This window comes from Symsagittifera roscoffensis, chromosome 6, assembly GCF_963678635.1.
Source record: "Symsagittifera roscoffensis chromosome 6, txSymRosc1.1, whole genome shotgun sequence".
NCBI classification, from domain to species: Eukaryota; Metazoa; Xenacoelomorpha; order Acoela; family Convolutidae; genus Symsagittifera; species Symsagittifera roscoffensis.
This window is the reverse complement of record NC_087067.1, coordinates 10,210,250-10,227,015: the sequence shown is the minus strand read 5'-3', so window position 1 is coordinate 10,227,015 and position 16,766 is coordinate 10,210,250. Positions and strand designations below refer to the sequence as shown.

At 36.7% G+C, this 16,766-nt stretch overlaps 1 protein-coding gene across 2 annotated transcripts in view; it reads left to right on the top strand.

Moving 5' to 3' along the window:
- Window positions 1-16,766, top strand: part of LOC134848887 (protein CLEC16A-like) — a 244,273-nt gene that overhangs the window by 189,310 nt on the left and 38,197 nt on the right. The window contains exons 19-22 of one of the 2 annotated variants that reach the window (XM_063866408.1): window positions 2,967-3,076; window positions 6,523-6,803; window positions 8,755-8,934; window positions 9,798-10,085. In XM_063866408.1, the coding sequence (XP_063722478.1) occupies window positions 2,967-3,076; window positions 6,523-6,803; window positions 8,755-8,934; window positions 9,798-10,085 (859 nt within the window). The remainder of the gene's footprint in view (window positions 1-2,966; window positions 3,077-6,522; window positions 6,804-8,754; window positions 8,935-9,797; window positions 10,086-16,766) is intronic. The other variant, XM_063866409.1, reaches the window with a different exon arrangement.

Genomic DNA, 16,766 nt, shown 5'->3' with positions numbered 1-16,766 from the left:
TTCAGAGGTTGTTTGTAAGATTTCTCGATGATTTAGCTCCTCATAAATGCACTAAAAAACAATTAAGAACGCGGTCAGTTAGGTTTACAAATAGACTCAAAATTTTTTTAAATTAAGCGACAAGTAGTGCTCAGAAAAAGAAGAAACAGTAAAAAAAAATGAGATTTTTTAAGAAAAAATTCGAAGTTTTAAGGGATCGCAAGTGAAATTAAACAATCAAAGAAAAACTATTATTGGAACAAAATTTTAAAATTGTATCGGAAACTCAAGGCACACTTATTAGCAATCAATTTTTATCAGCGGCAGAAGCTTCAAGGCCAACAAGATCCCACCAACACAATCCTCTCTAACATTTGTGAAAACCCTACGGTTGCCGATATAGCCATTGATTTGAATACTTTTTTCACGACCACATGAAAAGCCATCAAGAAAGACATTCCAAATGCTGCCTGTCTAATTCTCGATTATAATCTGCCTTCAATGCTTCTTACTTAATTAAACACATTTGAGTTCATGAACATTATTAAGGCTTTAGATTACAAATATTCTTCTTGGGACTATTGCATAAGTAATGTAATAGTAAAAACTTCATCTAAGGTAATAGATCTCCATCTAGGCTTTATTATCAACCTTTTTTGTAATTAAAACCTGTTTACGAAAGAGCTTTGCAAAGCAAATGTTTTTCCTCTACAAAAAGAAGAAACAAAAATAGACTAAAACAATTATCGGCCAATCTCTTGTTTTTGTTTGGAGCAAAGTATGTGAACGAGCGATGTACTATCGCGTTTAATCCTTCTTTGAAAACATTTCACTGCTGTTTTCAAGTCAATAAGGTTTTCGTAGTAGGCAAAGCGCAATTGAGGCTTTTGCAGAGTTTACTGAAAGGCTGAGATTAGCGCTTCTTCTGATAGTTTTAACAGCTTCTTTTTGAATTTGAAAAAAAAACTTTCGATACTATTGGTCGCGACAGATCATTATATAAGCTAGAAAGATATTTTTCTGGCATATTTGTTTAAACTGGTTCAAAACTTGATCACGTAATTGCACACAGCGTATGTCATGGTGTTAGTTCTGATTGGCATGAAATCGAGTGTTCCACAAGGATCAACCGTAAGACCTTTATTTTTAATCGTTTTAATTACTAATTTTGCCTTTGAACTGCAAGTCTGGGGAGGTAATCCTTTTCACAAACGATACAAACTTAACAGCAATAGCTTGTAGAGTTTAAAACCTGATTAAAGATCTGCTTGATTTGATTAATTCGCTAAATACAAATAAATTGGCAGTCAATATATCTGAAACAATTTAAATAATATTTTTTTTTCTCCTTATAATGTAGTCCATTTACGTCAAATGGTCATTTTGTAGTGAACATGTAATTTCTGTTAATTGTTCTCCCTTTTTTCAAACTTCGGTTTTTTGAGTGAAAAGAGGGATTTTTTAAAATTTTGTTTAATGACATAGTGACAGTTGATTAGTTTGGTCATGATGATGATTGTTTATGTGTTATTTTAACTGCTTGTCATATTGAGAAATTGTTAGAAACTCATTCAGAGAAAATATTTTTTGTTGTTATTCGAAGTCTTTTATGTATTAGAATGCGGGCTTCACTATCTCGCCATGTTTAAGCCTTTTCAACGTACTATTTTTGCATGTTTAACGAAAGAATTTTTTTATGTTTAAGCTATATCGTATATTGCAATGGTTAATTTTTTTTTCGATTTTCCAGTTTTTTCACCAATTTTAAAATTAACAACCCAGTAGTGGAAAACTGTCAGGCTTCTCCAGGGGTTGCGGTTTTTGCCTCCAATTATGATTAGCCAATTTTTTTTACTTTTCCAGATAAGACAATTTTTGGGACTGTTTCAACAATTTTTTTGAGACTGACAGAAAAATTAAATTTAAAAAATTCACAAAATGTGATAATCTCAATCATGTAGTTGAGTACTGTCAGGAAAATCTCAGGGTTTTTCATTTTCGAGATATGACGTTTTTTTGGATTTTTTTTTAAATTTCAGAAAACTTAGATTTAAACAAAATCAAAAGATTTGAAAATCTCAACCCTGTAGCTGGGTGCTGTCAGAGTAATCTCATGGATTGCGAATTTTGCCTCCGAATATGACTGCTCAAATCCTTGTAGTTTTCGAGATATGACGTTTTAGTTTTTTTAAGAAAACTTGGCTTTTAAAAAATTCTAAAGAATTCCAATCTTAAAGTTGGCTACTATGAGGGTACACTCAGGAGTTCCAAAGTGCAAATCTTGCGTTCAAATGCGACTGCTCAAATAGTCTTCGTTTCCGAGAATCCAATCTTTTAGTTGGGGGATGTTAGAGTACTCTCAGGAGTTGCAAATTTTGCCTCCAAATATGACTACTCAAATCTTTGTAGTTTTCCAGGTGTGACGTTTTTTGTGATTTTTTTCAAAAAATTTTCAGAAAACTTAAATTTGAATTTTTTTTTCAAAATTGAAATTCTGAACCCTGTAGTTAGGGTTTGTACGAGAACTCTAATGAGTTGCAAATCTTGCGTCCAAATGCGACTGCTCAATTGCTGTTATTTCCGAGATACGACGTTTCTTAATTCATTGATACCGTTGTCCCTCCTCTCCAGGTGTTGTTCCATGGGTAATATTATTCAATTGTTTTGTTCAGGAGAAATAAATTCTTTCTTTCTTTTCTTGTGTCGGAGGAACAATAGCTGAAACAGTTTCAAGAATATCTAAATGCTTATTAATATTTCGTTACATTACAAAACTCTTTCATTAGATGATAATATATGCAGGAAACTAGCTGCCGTCAGTTTTCCTACCTCAATGACTCAAGAATTTTCTTATGATTTATGATACCAGAAATGCATTAAATGGAGTAGCACCATAGAAATTGTTTGCAATAATTGAGTGATTCCGGTAATGATTGACCAAATGATGAACGTCGTGGGTTGTCGTTTGATGAGTAGGTGTGTTTTAGGGTCATGGCTGCGAGACAGAGGATAATGAAGGGCAGACATGCAGCCAGACAATGCAAGATGCACTCCATCATGCAGATACTAGAGTTCCCTCCGGACTACATAGCTTCCGGTAAGCGATCATTCCCTACTTAAAACCTCTTCTGTGGTCGTTTTTTTGGCATTCTTTACGCAAGCAATCCTGTGTTAAATTCACCATTCAGATTTGTTTGCCATGGTTACTCGCTATTGTCATTGCCCTGTTTTTGTGCACATTGTTTGAATTGTTATTTATGCAGCCTTGTAGTTTAATGGCATGCGCGTTTTTCGCTTTCCGTGCTGCTTGTATTTGAGTTTCAGATATTGCTTGTGACTGGCGACTTATAGTGGGTGTTTTAGAGTCGATGAACGTAGTTCAGACGCTTTTAAGGGTCGCGATGGTTTCTTTTTTTTGTTTTTTTTTCAGGAAAAGTCTTAAAATGCTCGGCTAGCAAAAGATGTGCATTCATACTTATAAATGCACATATTAATGCCCTTAGGTTTGTACATTTTTTGAATTCAATTCAAATTCATTGGCTAGAAGGTAGGCAAAATGCACCCTCCAATGATGAAAGTTGAAATGGCGCAAAACAGCATGATCGATTTCTAGTTCCGAAAGTGTTATTTAATTTTTAAGAGTAATGAACGCGGTGAGGATCTCTTATATCTACTGCGCGACATTGAAAACACAACGGCAAAATTTCGATAAGCCAAAAAAAAACCTTTCGAAGTGATTTTAAAATCCATATGCTTGATCTGATAGATAGCAACGGAATTTGACGAATTGTCTGGAACTTAAATTTTAAAAAGTCTTAGGCAAACAGAACGTAAAAAATGGCTTATGTTATGCTGATTCATTTCATGGAACTAACTTTATTGCTCTCAGTTTTTCACATTACTGCAAACTTTTGCCTTTTTAAGGTCAATAAACTGAAATAGAGTTGAAGGATACGTCATAAACATACCTTTTTTGGATCAAACTAGTGTTTCCTGGTTAATTTTAGGCTAAATTTTCTCAAGTTAACAAGGGAAATCACTGAGAAGAGAATCGAATGTAAAGTAGGTGCTGAAATGTGATCAAATACACTTCAAAATCTTAAGTTTGTAAGATTTCAAATTTTCTTCAACCAGGTTGATGATGCGATTTCAATTTTTTTTTTCAGGAAAAAGTCTTAAATTTGTTCATGTTCAATTTTGGTTTTGTCCGCTTTGACTTTTGATTTTGTTTTAAGTTCACTTCATTTCCTTTGTTAAAAGGAAAACAAACTCGCTATCGAACAGCAAAAATTTAAAGACCACGAAAAACGTGATCGACTTCTTATTTCGAAAATGGAATTTAAATATCAGATTACCCAGCGAAATGAAACTTGTACCTATTGATATAAATTTCTTAAGTTGGGTTAATTTTATCAATTTGTTCTTAAAATTAAGGTCATATATTTTTCAAAAAAAAGTCAGTGTTTTTTCTGTTTTCTTGTGTTTAATGACTCTTTTTTAAACTGTCTGTTGTCTATGTTATGTTTATTGTCTGATAAGTTGGGTTATGTTTGGGATGTTTTTCGTACGGTTATGGCTATTTCATGGTTCTATTACTTAAAGTTGAAGGAAAGCACTCATTTCATTATGGTTTCTGGGTATAATTAAATGAAGTTGGGCCATGATTTTCAGCGCAATAAACGACTCGTGAGTTGACGACTAGCACTTCTGATGTCATTTTGTGCACTACTAACAACTACTAGAGCTTAAGGGTGCTATGTAAATAAGACAGCAATAAATAATCACATAAAAATTTAATAGGATATGACGTTGAATAAAGTAGGTTGAAGTTCAACCTCAATTTTTTTTCATCTTCAGATTTTGAGAGCTGAGAGTAGCTCAAATCAAAATCTAGCATCTTGATGCCGGAAAAATTAAATTTTGGCCCGTCTTTTTCAGGGCTGGGAATTTATTCAATATTGTTATTTAACATTCAATTTAACTTATAATGTTGTTTATGTTTTCTAACAGTTGATGCTAACTATTTCGTAGAAATATGGGTATTTCTTGGGAAAACATTCCGCATATAACTGTTTTTCAGTTTGAATATCCTTCCTCTTGTGGGGTGGGGGATTATATTGCTTTTATTGGTGCTGAATTTTTTCAATTCTGGATTTTTGGTTTATTTTTGGAATTCTTCAACGTGATGTATTCACGTATGGGATTCTCAGAGGCAAACTTGGCGGCGAGAAAGCTGGAAAACAGGCATTTCTCTTCAAAAAACTTAATGTTTCTTAATGTGTTGAATTATTTAACAATAGTTAATTGTTAGTGTGTTATTTTCAAAAATAACACACAATTTGCCAACCCTGGTCTTTTTGATCTGCGGTCTTATGATTGCAACAAGGTTATAACTATTTGATATCTGTTGTCTTATTTTCTCACAGGCTCCTAGCTAACATTTGCATCATCTCGCTAATTTTTTACGTTTTATTTTCTGTTTCAAATTGTCCGCGTTGACTGTCTGAACTGGTACTGATATCTTTGCAAGAATTTTAAAATAATCGGCTCTTTTTCCTTTTCCCCCCACCTCACACAGCCATCAAATTTATGGTGTAATGAGTGGTTTTACAAGGTAAATTATGAACACCAAATAAGTTTGGCGCAGCCTATCTAGTCCGCATGTCATATTTAATAGCGATCGGACCATGTGAACAGTAACTTAACTAGTAAAAAAAATGCAGGTGGAGGGAAAGGAAAAAGAGCCAAAAAATCTAGTACTCCTAGCAATAGCAATTATCAGGGGCGGATTATGAAAATATGGCCAAAACAGGGACTTTTTAGTGATATGGGAGATCTCGAAAAATCAATTTGGTCGACCTAAAAAAAGGTCGATAAAATTCTAGATCCGCCCCTTGTAATTATACTATCTCGACTAATAGACTCTTGAATTAACTATGTCTGATGATTACTCTAAGTGAAATTTTTTGTTTACATTTTTTTGTTTTTAATTTATAAAGAAGGTTGTGTGAATTACGTTAAAAAATTAAGTTTTCCAACAAATTTTGCTCAAATTGTGTAGCTGCGAACGGTGGACGTTATCGAATTGGCTATCACTTCGTCAATAATTTGGTGGTTCCATACCTACCAAAAAACGTGATCGATGCTTCTGTGTGATGCGACAGAGTAGAAAATTGATTGCAAAAGCATATGGGCATAGTTCCTAATTGCATCACAGCGGTGGTTCTCCGTAACGATCTGAACTGTTGCTGAGCTGTTAATTTAGATTAATTATTTTAAGACTTTCGGCGGGTTCCAATTCGTACTCGGGGAGTTCCAATTCGTACAGAAAATACTTGGAAAGCTAGTTGATCAGTTGCGTTTTTATAGAATATTTCCGTATTTTTAAATTTCCAATTGAGGTAAAAATTACGAAAAATGCAACCAGCTGTATATATTTTTGAAAAAATATGAGTAAGACTTGTAATACAATCGGCATTACGAGTGAACAGGACATTTAGCCAAAAAAAAAAGAAATTCAAAGCTAAATTGCTTTGTTTTCAGGCGGATCTTCAAGTGCAATGTCTAGCGTATCGTACGCATATCATCACCCGACCCCAGCAGTACACCATGGGGGGAAAGTTCAACCATCTATGAGTATTAATCACCACCATCATCATCCAAATCTATTGACAACACCAGGCAGCACCAGCAGTGGGGAGAGTTCGACTAAGTCAACTGTGTCACACAGGAGGACGAAGAAGGCATCTAGAAACACTAGTTCTAAACATGCAATGGCCGAGTCAGAAAGCAGTGCACTAAATCATGGTTCAAATCATGGTCAGGTGAATATAAAAGATATTCGCAAAGGCTGTATCTGCAGTGCCTAGTTTTTTTAATGGGTCTAACTCAACTGATAGCTCAAATATTTGTTTGGAATATACCACCGAAAAAGTGTGGATCTCCGAAATATTAGAGCTGGTTTTGCATAGAATTGGCAGTTTAATATCATGTATTCTCCAATTCATCATTGACTTATGTTTGGACTGTGTTTCATCATTGACTAATGTAAGCGTCAATGGTACAGCTGTGTAGAGTAGTCGACTTGAAAAATTGAATGTCGGAGGACAAAATCGTTTCCAGTAGTGGTCGTTTTTTTGTCAAAACCACTTTTTCTTGTTTATTTTTTTTTTATTTTTTTCTCTATGGCTATTTTAAGCTTTCGCTCATTTGCGAAGCACAGCTTCGCTTCTGTGTATAAAATTGAGTAGCTGGTTCAAGTGCAAACAAACAGCACATAGTATTCTGACCACAACTATTAAAAAAACGGGCTCTTTTCCAGTTCCCCCCCCCTTTCAAAAAACCGAGTTTTATGTTTGTTTTACGTGTTATTACAGCTAAATGCGTGATGTTACGCTGTTAAATATGAAGAACAAATCTGTTCACAGTTGTCGATTTGTTCACCACGCCAAATATCATTGCCTTATGACAACGTTAATTAAGCTTTTCGAAATTGAATTTGAAAAGGGGGGGGGGGGAACTGGAAAAGAGCCAAAAAACGAAACCTGCGGCTTCATGTCGTTCATTTTCTAGGTTTAGTTGACCTTTTTTTGAATTTCATTTAATTCAGACGAATTATTCACAAGGGGAAGGACCAACATACAAACAGCTCTTTACAAACTGTAAGGGGAAGGACCAACATACAACTGTACAGACCAACATACAAACTTATATTGTCTCAGAATCTTTTTAATAATTATTTTTTTTGCCATAATTTTTCCCAAAAGTCCATGATTAGGTTCCTTTCGCCTTAGGAGAATTTGAAAAGATCCATACGCTGATTTTTTTTTTTCAATTTTGAGTTGTTCGAAAAGTTTGATACTTTTGATAGTGAAAATTTGTTAAGAAAAAATAATTTTTTATCTGGTTTTGTATTAAGAGCAATTCCAATTTCCTTTATTAGTTTTATTACGCTTGCGATTAGCAAGCGTTATTAAATCAGAATATAGTTTTTTTTTTGGGGGGGGGTTAATTACTAGTTAAGCAAAATCAGTTGGAATGTATGTTACGAAAGAATTCCCAGAATCCGTTTTTGAGCATGTCTTCATTATAAATGGCCGTTTCAAATTTTTGTTGTTGCTTTTACAACAATTGCTCTTTTGTTGCTTTTTATTAAGGAAATTGGAATTGATAATTCTTTTCGTTTTTTCTTTTTAGTTTTCTTCGTTTTAAATGGTTTTGGCTGATGATATATATGTTTATTTGCCTCGTAAGTCGTCTTTGAAGGGCCGAAAAATTTTTAATTGCATTTGTGCTCTTGAAGGGGTTGTGAAAAACGGGAATTTAAGATTTTTTTTATCTCAAGTTTTCGAACCTGGGCAGGGACGGATGTTTTTAATAAACTTTTCGTATACTAGCTAAAATGCGTCCGCTCTATAAAGTGAGACATGTTAGTTGGTAGTTTTCCTTTTTTTTCAAATTGACTGCTAATGCGTCATAATTGGCGTGCGTCAATTAGCAATTATGTAGTCTCAAACTTTTACGCATTCAGTTTTTCCCAGTAGCGTTATCTGTCATAGTGTTGCTTGTGTATGCGAAGTGCAACTTCGCTTCTATTGAAATTCGAACAATGAAGTTAATGTTTTTTTTCTCACATTGACTGCTATAGTTTGACTTTTTGACACTTTTAAATCTACTTGTCGGCGTTTTTTTTGCTTGTTTTGCCGTAGTACAGCTTCGCCTCTGTGTTGTTAATTTGGACCGGATAAGAAAAATGAACTGTTTGTTTTTATTCAGAGTGCAAGAGTGAGTGGCCACCACCAGGTGAGTAGCAGTAGTCAGTTGTCCGTGGTGAATGAGTCACCTGTGATTGGTGGGAGGAGGAGAGAGAAAGACAGACAGAGGGAGAGGAACAGGGAAGTAGTGACGAAGGCAGTGGAGACAGGGACGAGCAGCGACAAAAATGAAGAGCACGAGGTCAGACATGTCTGCATGGATTAATGATTTGAACTTATTTGGAAAATCTTATTGCTTATAGTCATTAGCAGCGGCCGTGCTTATTTTTCTGGAGGGGCTTTGAAGTGTCTGCGCTGATTTTAATTGAAGATAAGCTAGCTTCATCATACACAGCGTACCTACAAAAAAGGTTGATCAAGAGTGAATGATTTTTGTGAAGGCACATTTAAAGGTCGTGATGATTTTTTAAATTCTTTTAGGAAAACGTTCACGCTCAAATTATATTTTCCCTGAATTGATTTTTGATTTTCTTAGTTCAGTTCATTCTTTGTTAAGAGTCGATGAAAGTAGTTCAGATTCTTATATAGGTTGTGATGATTTTTTTTCAGGAAGTCTTGAATTTTTTTAGGGTCAAATTTGATTTTTCGCAATTTCTCTTCTGATTTCTTTTTAAGTTCAATTCATTTACTTTGTTTACGCTAGTGATCAGCGTAGTGTGTTATTATGAACATTCTTTTTTTTCTAACGTAACTCGCAAATAAAAGTGTTTATTACTAGTGTTCACTTATTTGGAAATTTCACTGTCAGTGGAAATGGCCTATCATCTGTTCGCTGCTTTTTTTGTGGCTAGTGTTTGGGATTAATGAAGCGTCCGTGGCTGAGTGGTTAGTGTGTGATACTCATAAGATTGACTAATACTAATTCTAATCTCTTTTTACTAATTCGAGGCGTATTTCTAATTTTTCTTGCACTTTTTATACAATAAATTATTTCAAAAAATGGGGGAAAAGATAGTTGGATAAAAATGAGGGAATAAAAACAAATCAAGTTTTTCCACTTGATTTGTTCAACTGTTTCTTAACTTACATGTTGCTTATGTTTAGAGAGCATCATCAGGACATTCGAGTTTTGTGAATCTAGAAGGCGACACGAATTCAAGCGGCAGAAACAACCCACAGACGTCAAACCCAATGGCATTCTCCAATGAAAACCCAGCAGCAGCAGGAAATTACCCGGCTGCCTTAAAACACAATGGAGAACAGGAGGAAGTGGAAGTTGCAGTGTTCGATGGAAGTAAGTCAAACTTCCCCTCCAATTGGATGTCAGCTCATGCAAATGAAAGTGAAAGGTGGCACGACCATAATGTAGCACCATCTGAAAAGCAGGCAAAGGTAAATGAGCTAGCTAATGCAGAGATATATATTGATATTGATTCAACCAAGATTCAACTGCAGAAAGCGTTTTAATCATGATTTTTCAAAGCTTTCTTGGTTTTCCTTAACTGTCAGTTAGCCCAGTACTATTAGGAATAATGATTGTAGTGAAGACTCTTATATAGGTCTTGGTGATTTTTTTTCAGGAAAAAATTGCTTTAATAACTACAGATAAGCATTCATACATTGATGCATTTTGAAGGCACTTAGGTGTATCTGCACTTTTAGAGTTCAATTGAAATACATCTGCTGAAAGTTACATAAATAGCACTCTCCAATACGAACGTGGAAATAGCGCGAAAAATTGTAAACGATTTCTAGTTTCGAAAGTGGCATTTAATTTAAAGATTTACAGCGGAATAAAAACTTACCTGTTGATACAGTTTTCTCAAGTTGGGTTAATGTTATCAAAAAAGCGCCAGTCATAAACCCTTCTAGAAATTAAAAGAGCTTATATGGCATCTTTTTTTTTCTTCGAAATTCGAAAGTTGAGATTTTTTCAAGAAATCAGTGTTTTTTTTGTTTACTTGCGTTCATTACTCTTTTCCAATATTCGATTGACTAGGTTTACACTGCGAGAGTTAGTGTATTAGTACTTACCTTCTTTTTTCTAACCTAACTCGCCAAAAATGGTCATTAAAACTGTTCACTTATTTGGTGACTCTTTCGCTATAATCACGATCTGAAGCATTGGAAATTTCATACCGACAGTGGTTGACTGGTTGGTACGCGAGACTCAATATCTCTAGGTCGCAGATGGAATGCGAGACGTAGCCGTATTTTTTTTCCTAAAAAAATGGTTTATTTCTACTTTATTTTTGCACTTGGTTTTTGAGCTGATACTTAAGAGCTGATTTTGGCATGTTCTCGCTATTATTTGCGAAGCGCAGCATCGCGTCTGTGTAAAAATTAGTTTTAATTTCCAACATAGTACCGGTAGAGTTCAAGTGTTGGATTTAAAAGTTAAATATTTTTACTTTCCAGAGTTGCTTTTCCGTTTAATTTTGTTTTCAACCTTGAGTTTAAATGAGCTGAGCAAGATACTACTTCATTTAATTTAAAGTATATACTGTCTTGGGTGTTTGTTACACAAAATAAAAATTTAGTTACAGCTTGTTAAAACTACAGTGAAAATGTTTAAATCATCTGCAGTTGAAATCGAAAGAATCGAATTACGAGAATTCTTAAAAGCTGACGCAAAAAAATTTATACATAAGAGTGATTAAAAAACAAAGGTGATAATGTGATAATTATGAGCTCTTGAAATCATACAGGTCTTTCGGTAAATTGTCCCCAGTTTCATCAAAATTCCATCACGTTTTAGTCTTCGTTACTGAGTGTGGTCTGTAATATCTTTGTAACATAGTGCTACACACCTACGTAAGGTGATTCACCATTATTAACCATAATTGGTTTAGCTACATATTAGTATGATTAAATGTCAATGAACAATTGTATAATAACAATGTTTTAAATTGTATTTGCTCAGAAAACAATATATATAGCTCTAGTAATTAGAGCAGTAGAGAATCTGAGAGAACCAAAGCCAGCCAGCACTGAATAAACTGATAAATACTAGCTTTTTAAAAAGGATAGTCCTGACTATCAAGAAGAGGTAGTCCTCACAAAGCGCATCCCGAGTCGAAGTTACTGACAGGCAATCCAAGACATCCACCCATCGATAACAATACGTCTAGAATAATAATTACACATAAACTACAATAGCCAGTGATGGTTTGTTTTATGGTGACCGATAGTGGGTGATGTTACCATCCGTTGTTGAAGAGCTGAAGGACGCGAACTAAGTGTACACAACACCCATCCATCACAAGACGACTTCCAGAGACATCACGGCAGTATCTTGCGAAAAAGTGACATAAATAAAGACCGACTACAGCGTGCCTAATGGCAATGGTGAGTGTTCTTGTGGATCAGGAAGTGAGCCTACCACAAGGGGAAAGGCCAAATTACCAGCAAAAGCAATCATGGCAGCAAAACAACTGAAAAGATTGATCTCGAGAAGGAAGTGCGAGAGAGCACCCTACAACCGGGGGACCTTCACCAGTTCCCCTTTCAGAAGACCAAGTCAAAGGGTCACAGGGCCCTCTGTACAGGAGCAGAAAGCCAAGATTGCATACTGGAACTGCAGAAGTGCATGTCAGAATGATTCCTTGGATACCCTGACTAAGGTGATGATAGAAAGGAAGATAAACCTGGTCGCATTAAATGAAACTCACCACAGAGCATCAGATACGCGCATCAGATACGCGCAAGTGCTGTGATAATTTCTTATTTGCCCACAGTGGGTGGAAGAAATGCGAAACGATCAGAAAAGGGTGTTGGGGTTTCGTTGGACTCCGCAGTCAAATGTGTCAAGTGTACAGCTCATTCACCAAGAAATGCTGTAGGCTGGTTTGAAGTCTGCGGGACAAAGTTGAAACTTGTTTCAACTTATGCCCCAACCGAAAAGGCGAATGAAAAAGAGTTTCTCGAGTACCTAGAAGAGCTGTCAATGACACTCACAGCAAAAGTCGACTGCAAGGACAACTATTTGCTCATAGTTCTAAGGGTCTTTAAAGCAGCACTTGGCAGAGAAAGAAGCGCAATCTTGGAAAGAACAGTCGGATCGTTTACGATAGCCGATGAGACCAGAAAAAATGGAATGCTGCTCAATGAATGGTGCCTGGAAAACAACTTACGGGTTGAGAACACCTTTTTTCGAAACCGAAGCTAAGAGCTTATCCATGGAGGCATCCAAGAACCGGTCATTTGTCTGAAAGATTTTGCCCTTGTGTGCGCAAAAAAGTTCATGGAGACACAGCCTTTACTCGTATCATGCGATGCTGGTATTGATCGGAAGAGAAATTGTGAGGAAGAGCAAAAGAAAGGAGAAGAGGGTCAGGAAAAAGGAGAAGTCGATCAGGAGAAAATCTCAAACTAGAAAAAGTCAGAAATCGGTTGAACAAGGAGCTTTCATTAATGGCAAAGCCAGAAGACCTAACTCAGCTTCTGCAACGACTGATTAAAGAACAGTCACTACAGCAAGGTTTTTCCGTCAAATCAGACTGTTGGGCAGCTCACCTGACAATAGCGTAAAAGGAAAAGATCTCTGAAAGGAAGAGTATCTTCAAAACGTTTTTGGCGCAGAGAAGCCCTGAACTGAAAGAAAGGCTCGTAAAACGCATCACGATTGAGTGCAAGGAAAGGGCAGTAGAAGCAGATCTTCATCTATTTGAAAATTTGTCTTCAGAAAACTCTGTAAAAGAAGCATTTAGAGTTTTCAAAGAAACTCTTGGAACCTAATGCTTGACTTGGTTTGATCGAGCCCAGATAACTTCCTGGCCAAGCAACATGCAATTTCAATTGCATTATGAAATGCTCTTCAAATAAAAAATGTCATGGACGCAGACCTCAAGGATACTAGAGGAAGCACCAGACAAGTTGCTCAACACCCCAAGTAGGGCAGAAATCAAGCTCTGAAGCAAATCACTCCTCAGGAAAGGCACCAGAACAGTAAAATCACGGCTGATCTACTCAAAGCCTTGCAGGACCAAGTAGTCCCAGCCATCACGGCAAGCTTTGAAAAGATTTGGGAAGGAACAACAGAGATTCCAAAAGCATAACGAGATGCCAAAGCAAACAGCTTTTTCAAGAAGGTCAACCATCAAACTACCAATCGATTTTTCTTCTTGATGTTGCAGGGAAAGAACTGAGTAAAGTACTAAAAAAATCGAATCGAGAGAAGCACGGACCAACCACTAGACAACCTAGTTCGTGTTCTGAAGTGGCAGAAGCACGGTGGAGGCAAATGGGACTCTTCGAAGAAAGATCCAACAGGCACCTGAAGCGAAGAAAAAACTGACACTGATCTTTATAGATCTTGTAAAGGTCTTCGCTTCGATGGACAGGACAGCACTGTTCACAGCCCTAAGAAGTCGCAAATTGGGCAACCCTCTTGAGTCGCATCATTTTGCAACTGCATGAGCAGGTTGAAATTGTATTAGACACGCAGAACAAGTTCGTGCTTGAGAGAGGAGTGAGACAGGGGTGCGTAATCGGCCCCACTTTCTTCAATCTAGTTTTTGACGAAGTGTGCAAGAAATGTGTGAAAAGAGTCTCAGAGATCGGTCACCTTGCATATGCCGATGATTTAGTGATAATGTCCGACACAATTGAAGAGGCACAAGAAAGTCTTGATGCTCTGAGTCAGGAAGTCAAAAATGCAGGGATAGAAATATCATTAAGTAAAACCGAGATAGTTGTAGTGAATGGAGAAGGATCAAATGATATCTATCTTAATGGTGAAAAAGTTAAGGAAGTAAATTCCTTTGTATACCTAGGCAGCTCGCTAAATGCGGAAGCAGACCTTGGCGAGGCAATTGCAAACAATTGCAGAAAAGCCAGAACAGCAATTGTGAGATTGAGGCCAGCTCTAGTAAGTGGCTCAATCAGGATGAGAACGAAAGTGCGGTTAGTGGAGACTTTTTTTAAAGCGAACACTACAGTCTTTAAACAGCAGTCATCAAAAATGTCGACTTTGACAAACTGAATGCAATTCTGAACAAGGCCAGGAGAATGATCCTCAAGTTGGACAGCAAGAAGACATGCACTAATGTTTAAATTGCAGAGAAAGTTCAGTTGAAAAGCATTGAAGTAGAAATGGCTCTACGAAGGGCAAACCTGTGGGTTTCACTCAACAGGCTTCAAGTAGAAGCAGTAACATCACTCACTCAAAAAAAGCAAGTTGTACAGTAAAGACTGGATTAGGGCATTAAATCTGGACGTCGAAAGGCTAGGGGGTGCTGGATAAAGAGAAATGGCTGCAAGACCCAAAACTACTCGAGTATAATCAGGAAGTGGATTAGTCAGCTCAGAGAATGTTCGGCTCCTGTCCTCAAATAGTCGATTGTGAATTTGGGAATTGCAGCAGAAAAACTGCTGAAAGAAAGGAGATGCAGAGACATCTCTGAAACGATCATGATACGCTAGATGAGTTGGAGTTAGATACAGTCGGCAGGGCGCCTTTTAGCGTAGATGAGCCAAAGGATCTAAACTCCCAGTAAAAGGTTGCAAAATGGAATATACGAGGCTCAGGTGGCTGAAAGGGCACCTTAAGACAGCCCACCCGCAGTGCACTTCGAATGGCGAAGAACAATCATTAACAGTAGAACGAAAGTCACGAGAAAGAAAGTCACCAGATGAGAAAGAACTAGAGGTGACTGCAGAGGAAGAGATACAACCTGCAAATGACCCGAGCCTTTTTCAGTGCCCGAAGTGTCCAAGAACTTACAAGGTGCTGAAGAGCTTGCACAACCATTGCTGTAAGAAGCATGCGTGGTCATACAGTCGTCAGATGCCTGTACGGGGAACAGAGACTGTTACTGATTGTTCTCTCGTGATCAAAATCCTTCCACCCGAAATCGCCACTAATAGGGAGTCTTGCTTGCCTTCTGTCAACTCCTTAAGAGTCTGTAGACTAAATACCTAAGATTGGAGTGACTTAGCACTCTGTCAAAGGGAGGGGCACAACAATGCGAAAAAGTAGTGTGCACTCAAGGAAAATACTTTTGGCTGTGTGTTAATATCAGTTGCTATATTTGCTTTCCTTCACAAGGAGAGTAATTTATTGATCAAAATCAGTTAGTAAATTAAAAATTTGAATTTTCTCGTGCTTAATTTAAAATTGATGCGTGCTCAAAAAACTGAAACCAGTCATGAAACAGTTCGCCTAAACTTATCCTTGCGTAACACCTACCCCGAGAAAATAATGGAAACATATCAAAGCCATAAAAAATATGAAATTAGAAATTAGAAGCTTACAATCTTAAGAAACTAGAGTTAATTAACTCTTACCAATAGTTAAAGGTAGCATAAAATTTTGTAAAACTTTACTTAGAGGAAAAATTCAGTTTCTAAAAACTTATTTATGGGCATGGTTTCTTTCCACTATAAAATAGTGCTTAATTCATCTGAAATCACTAATGGAATCACGATTGAGACTCACTTAACTGCTATAAAATGGCTTATGCTCGAATCTCGGTCGAACCTTCCGGGGAAACCAAAAAAGACGACTTTTCGCAGTTAGAGCAAATCTTCCTTGGGTGCATGGCCGTTGCGGCTATAGCCAATGCACAGCAGGCAAATTTTTTTCAACTGCATTTACGAAACAGGGATGGAGATATCATTAAGTAAAACAGATGGTTCTATTGAATGGAGAAAGATCAAATGATATCTACCTTAATGGCGAAAAAGTTCCGTAAGTTAATTCCTTTGTGTACCTGGGCAGCTCGCCAAATGCTGAAAGAGACATTGGCGAAGCAATTGCACACAATTGCAGGAAACCTTGATCAGCAATTGAGGCCAGCTCTACTAAATGCCTCAATTAGGATGAGAAAGAAAGTGCGGTTAGTGGAGGCTTTTATCAAGCCAACACTACTCTACGGGCTTGGAACTGCAGTCATCAGAAAAGTCGCTTTGACAAACAAAATGCAGTTCTGAACAAGGCCAGGAGAATGATTAATTTGGACAGCAAGAGGACATGCACTAATGCTCAAATTGTAGGGAAAGTTCAGATGAAAAGCATTGATAAAGAAATGATGTCAGTTGCTACATTTGCTTCACTTCATAAGGAAACTGATT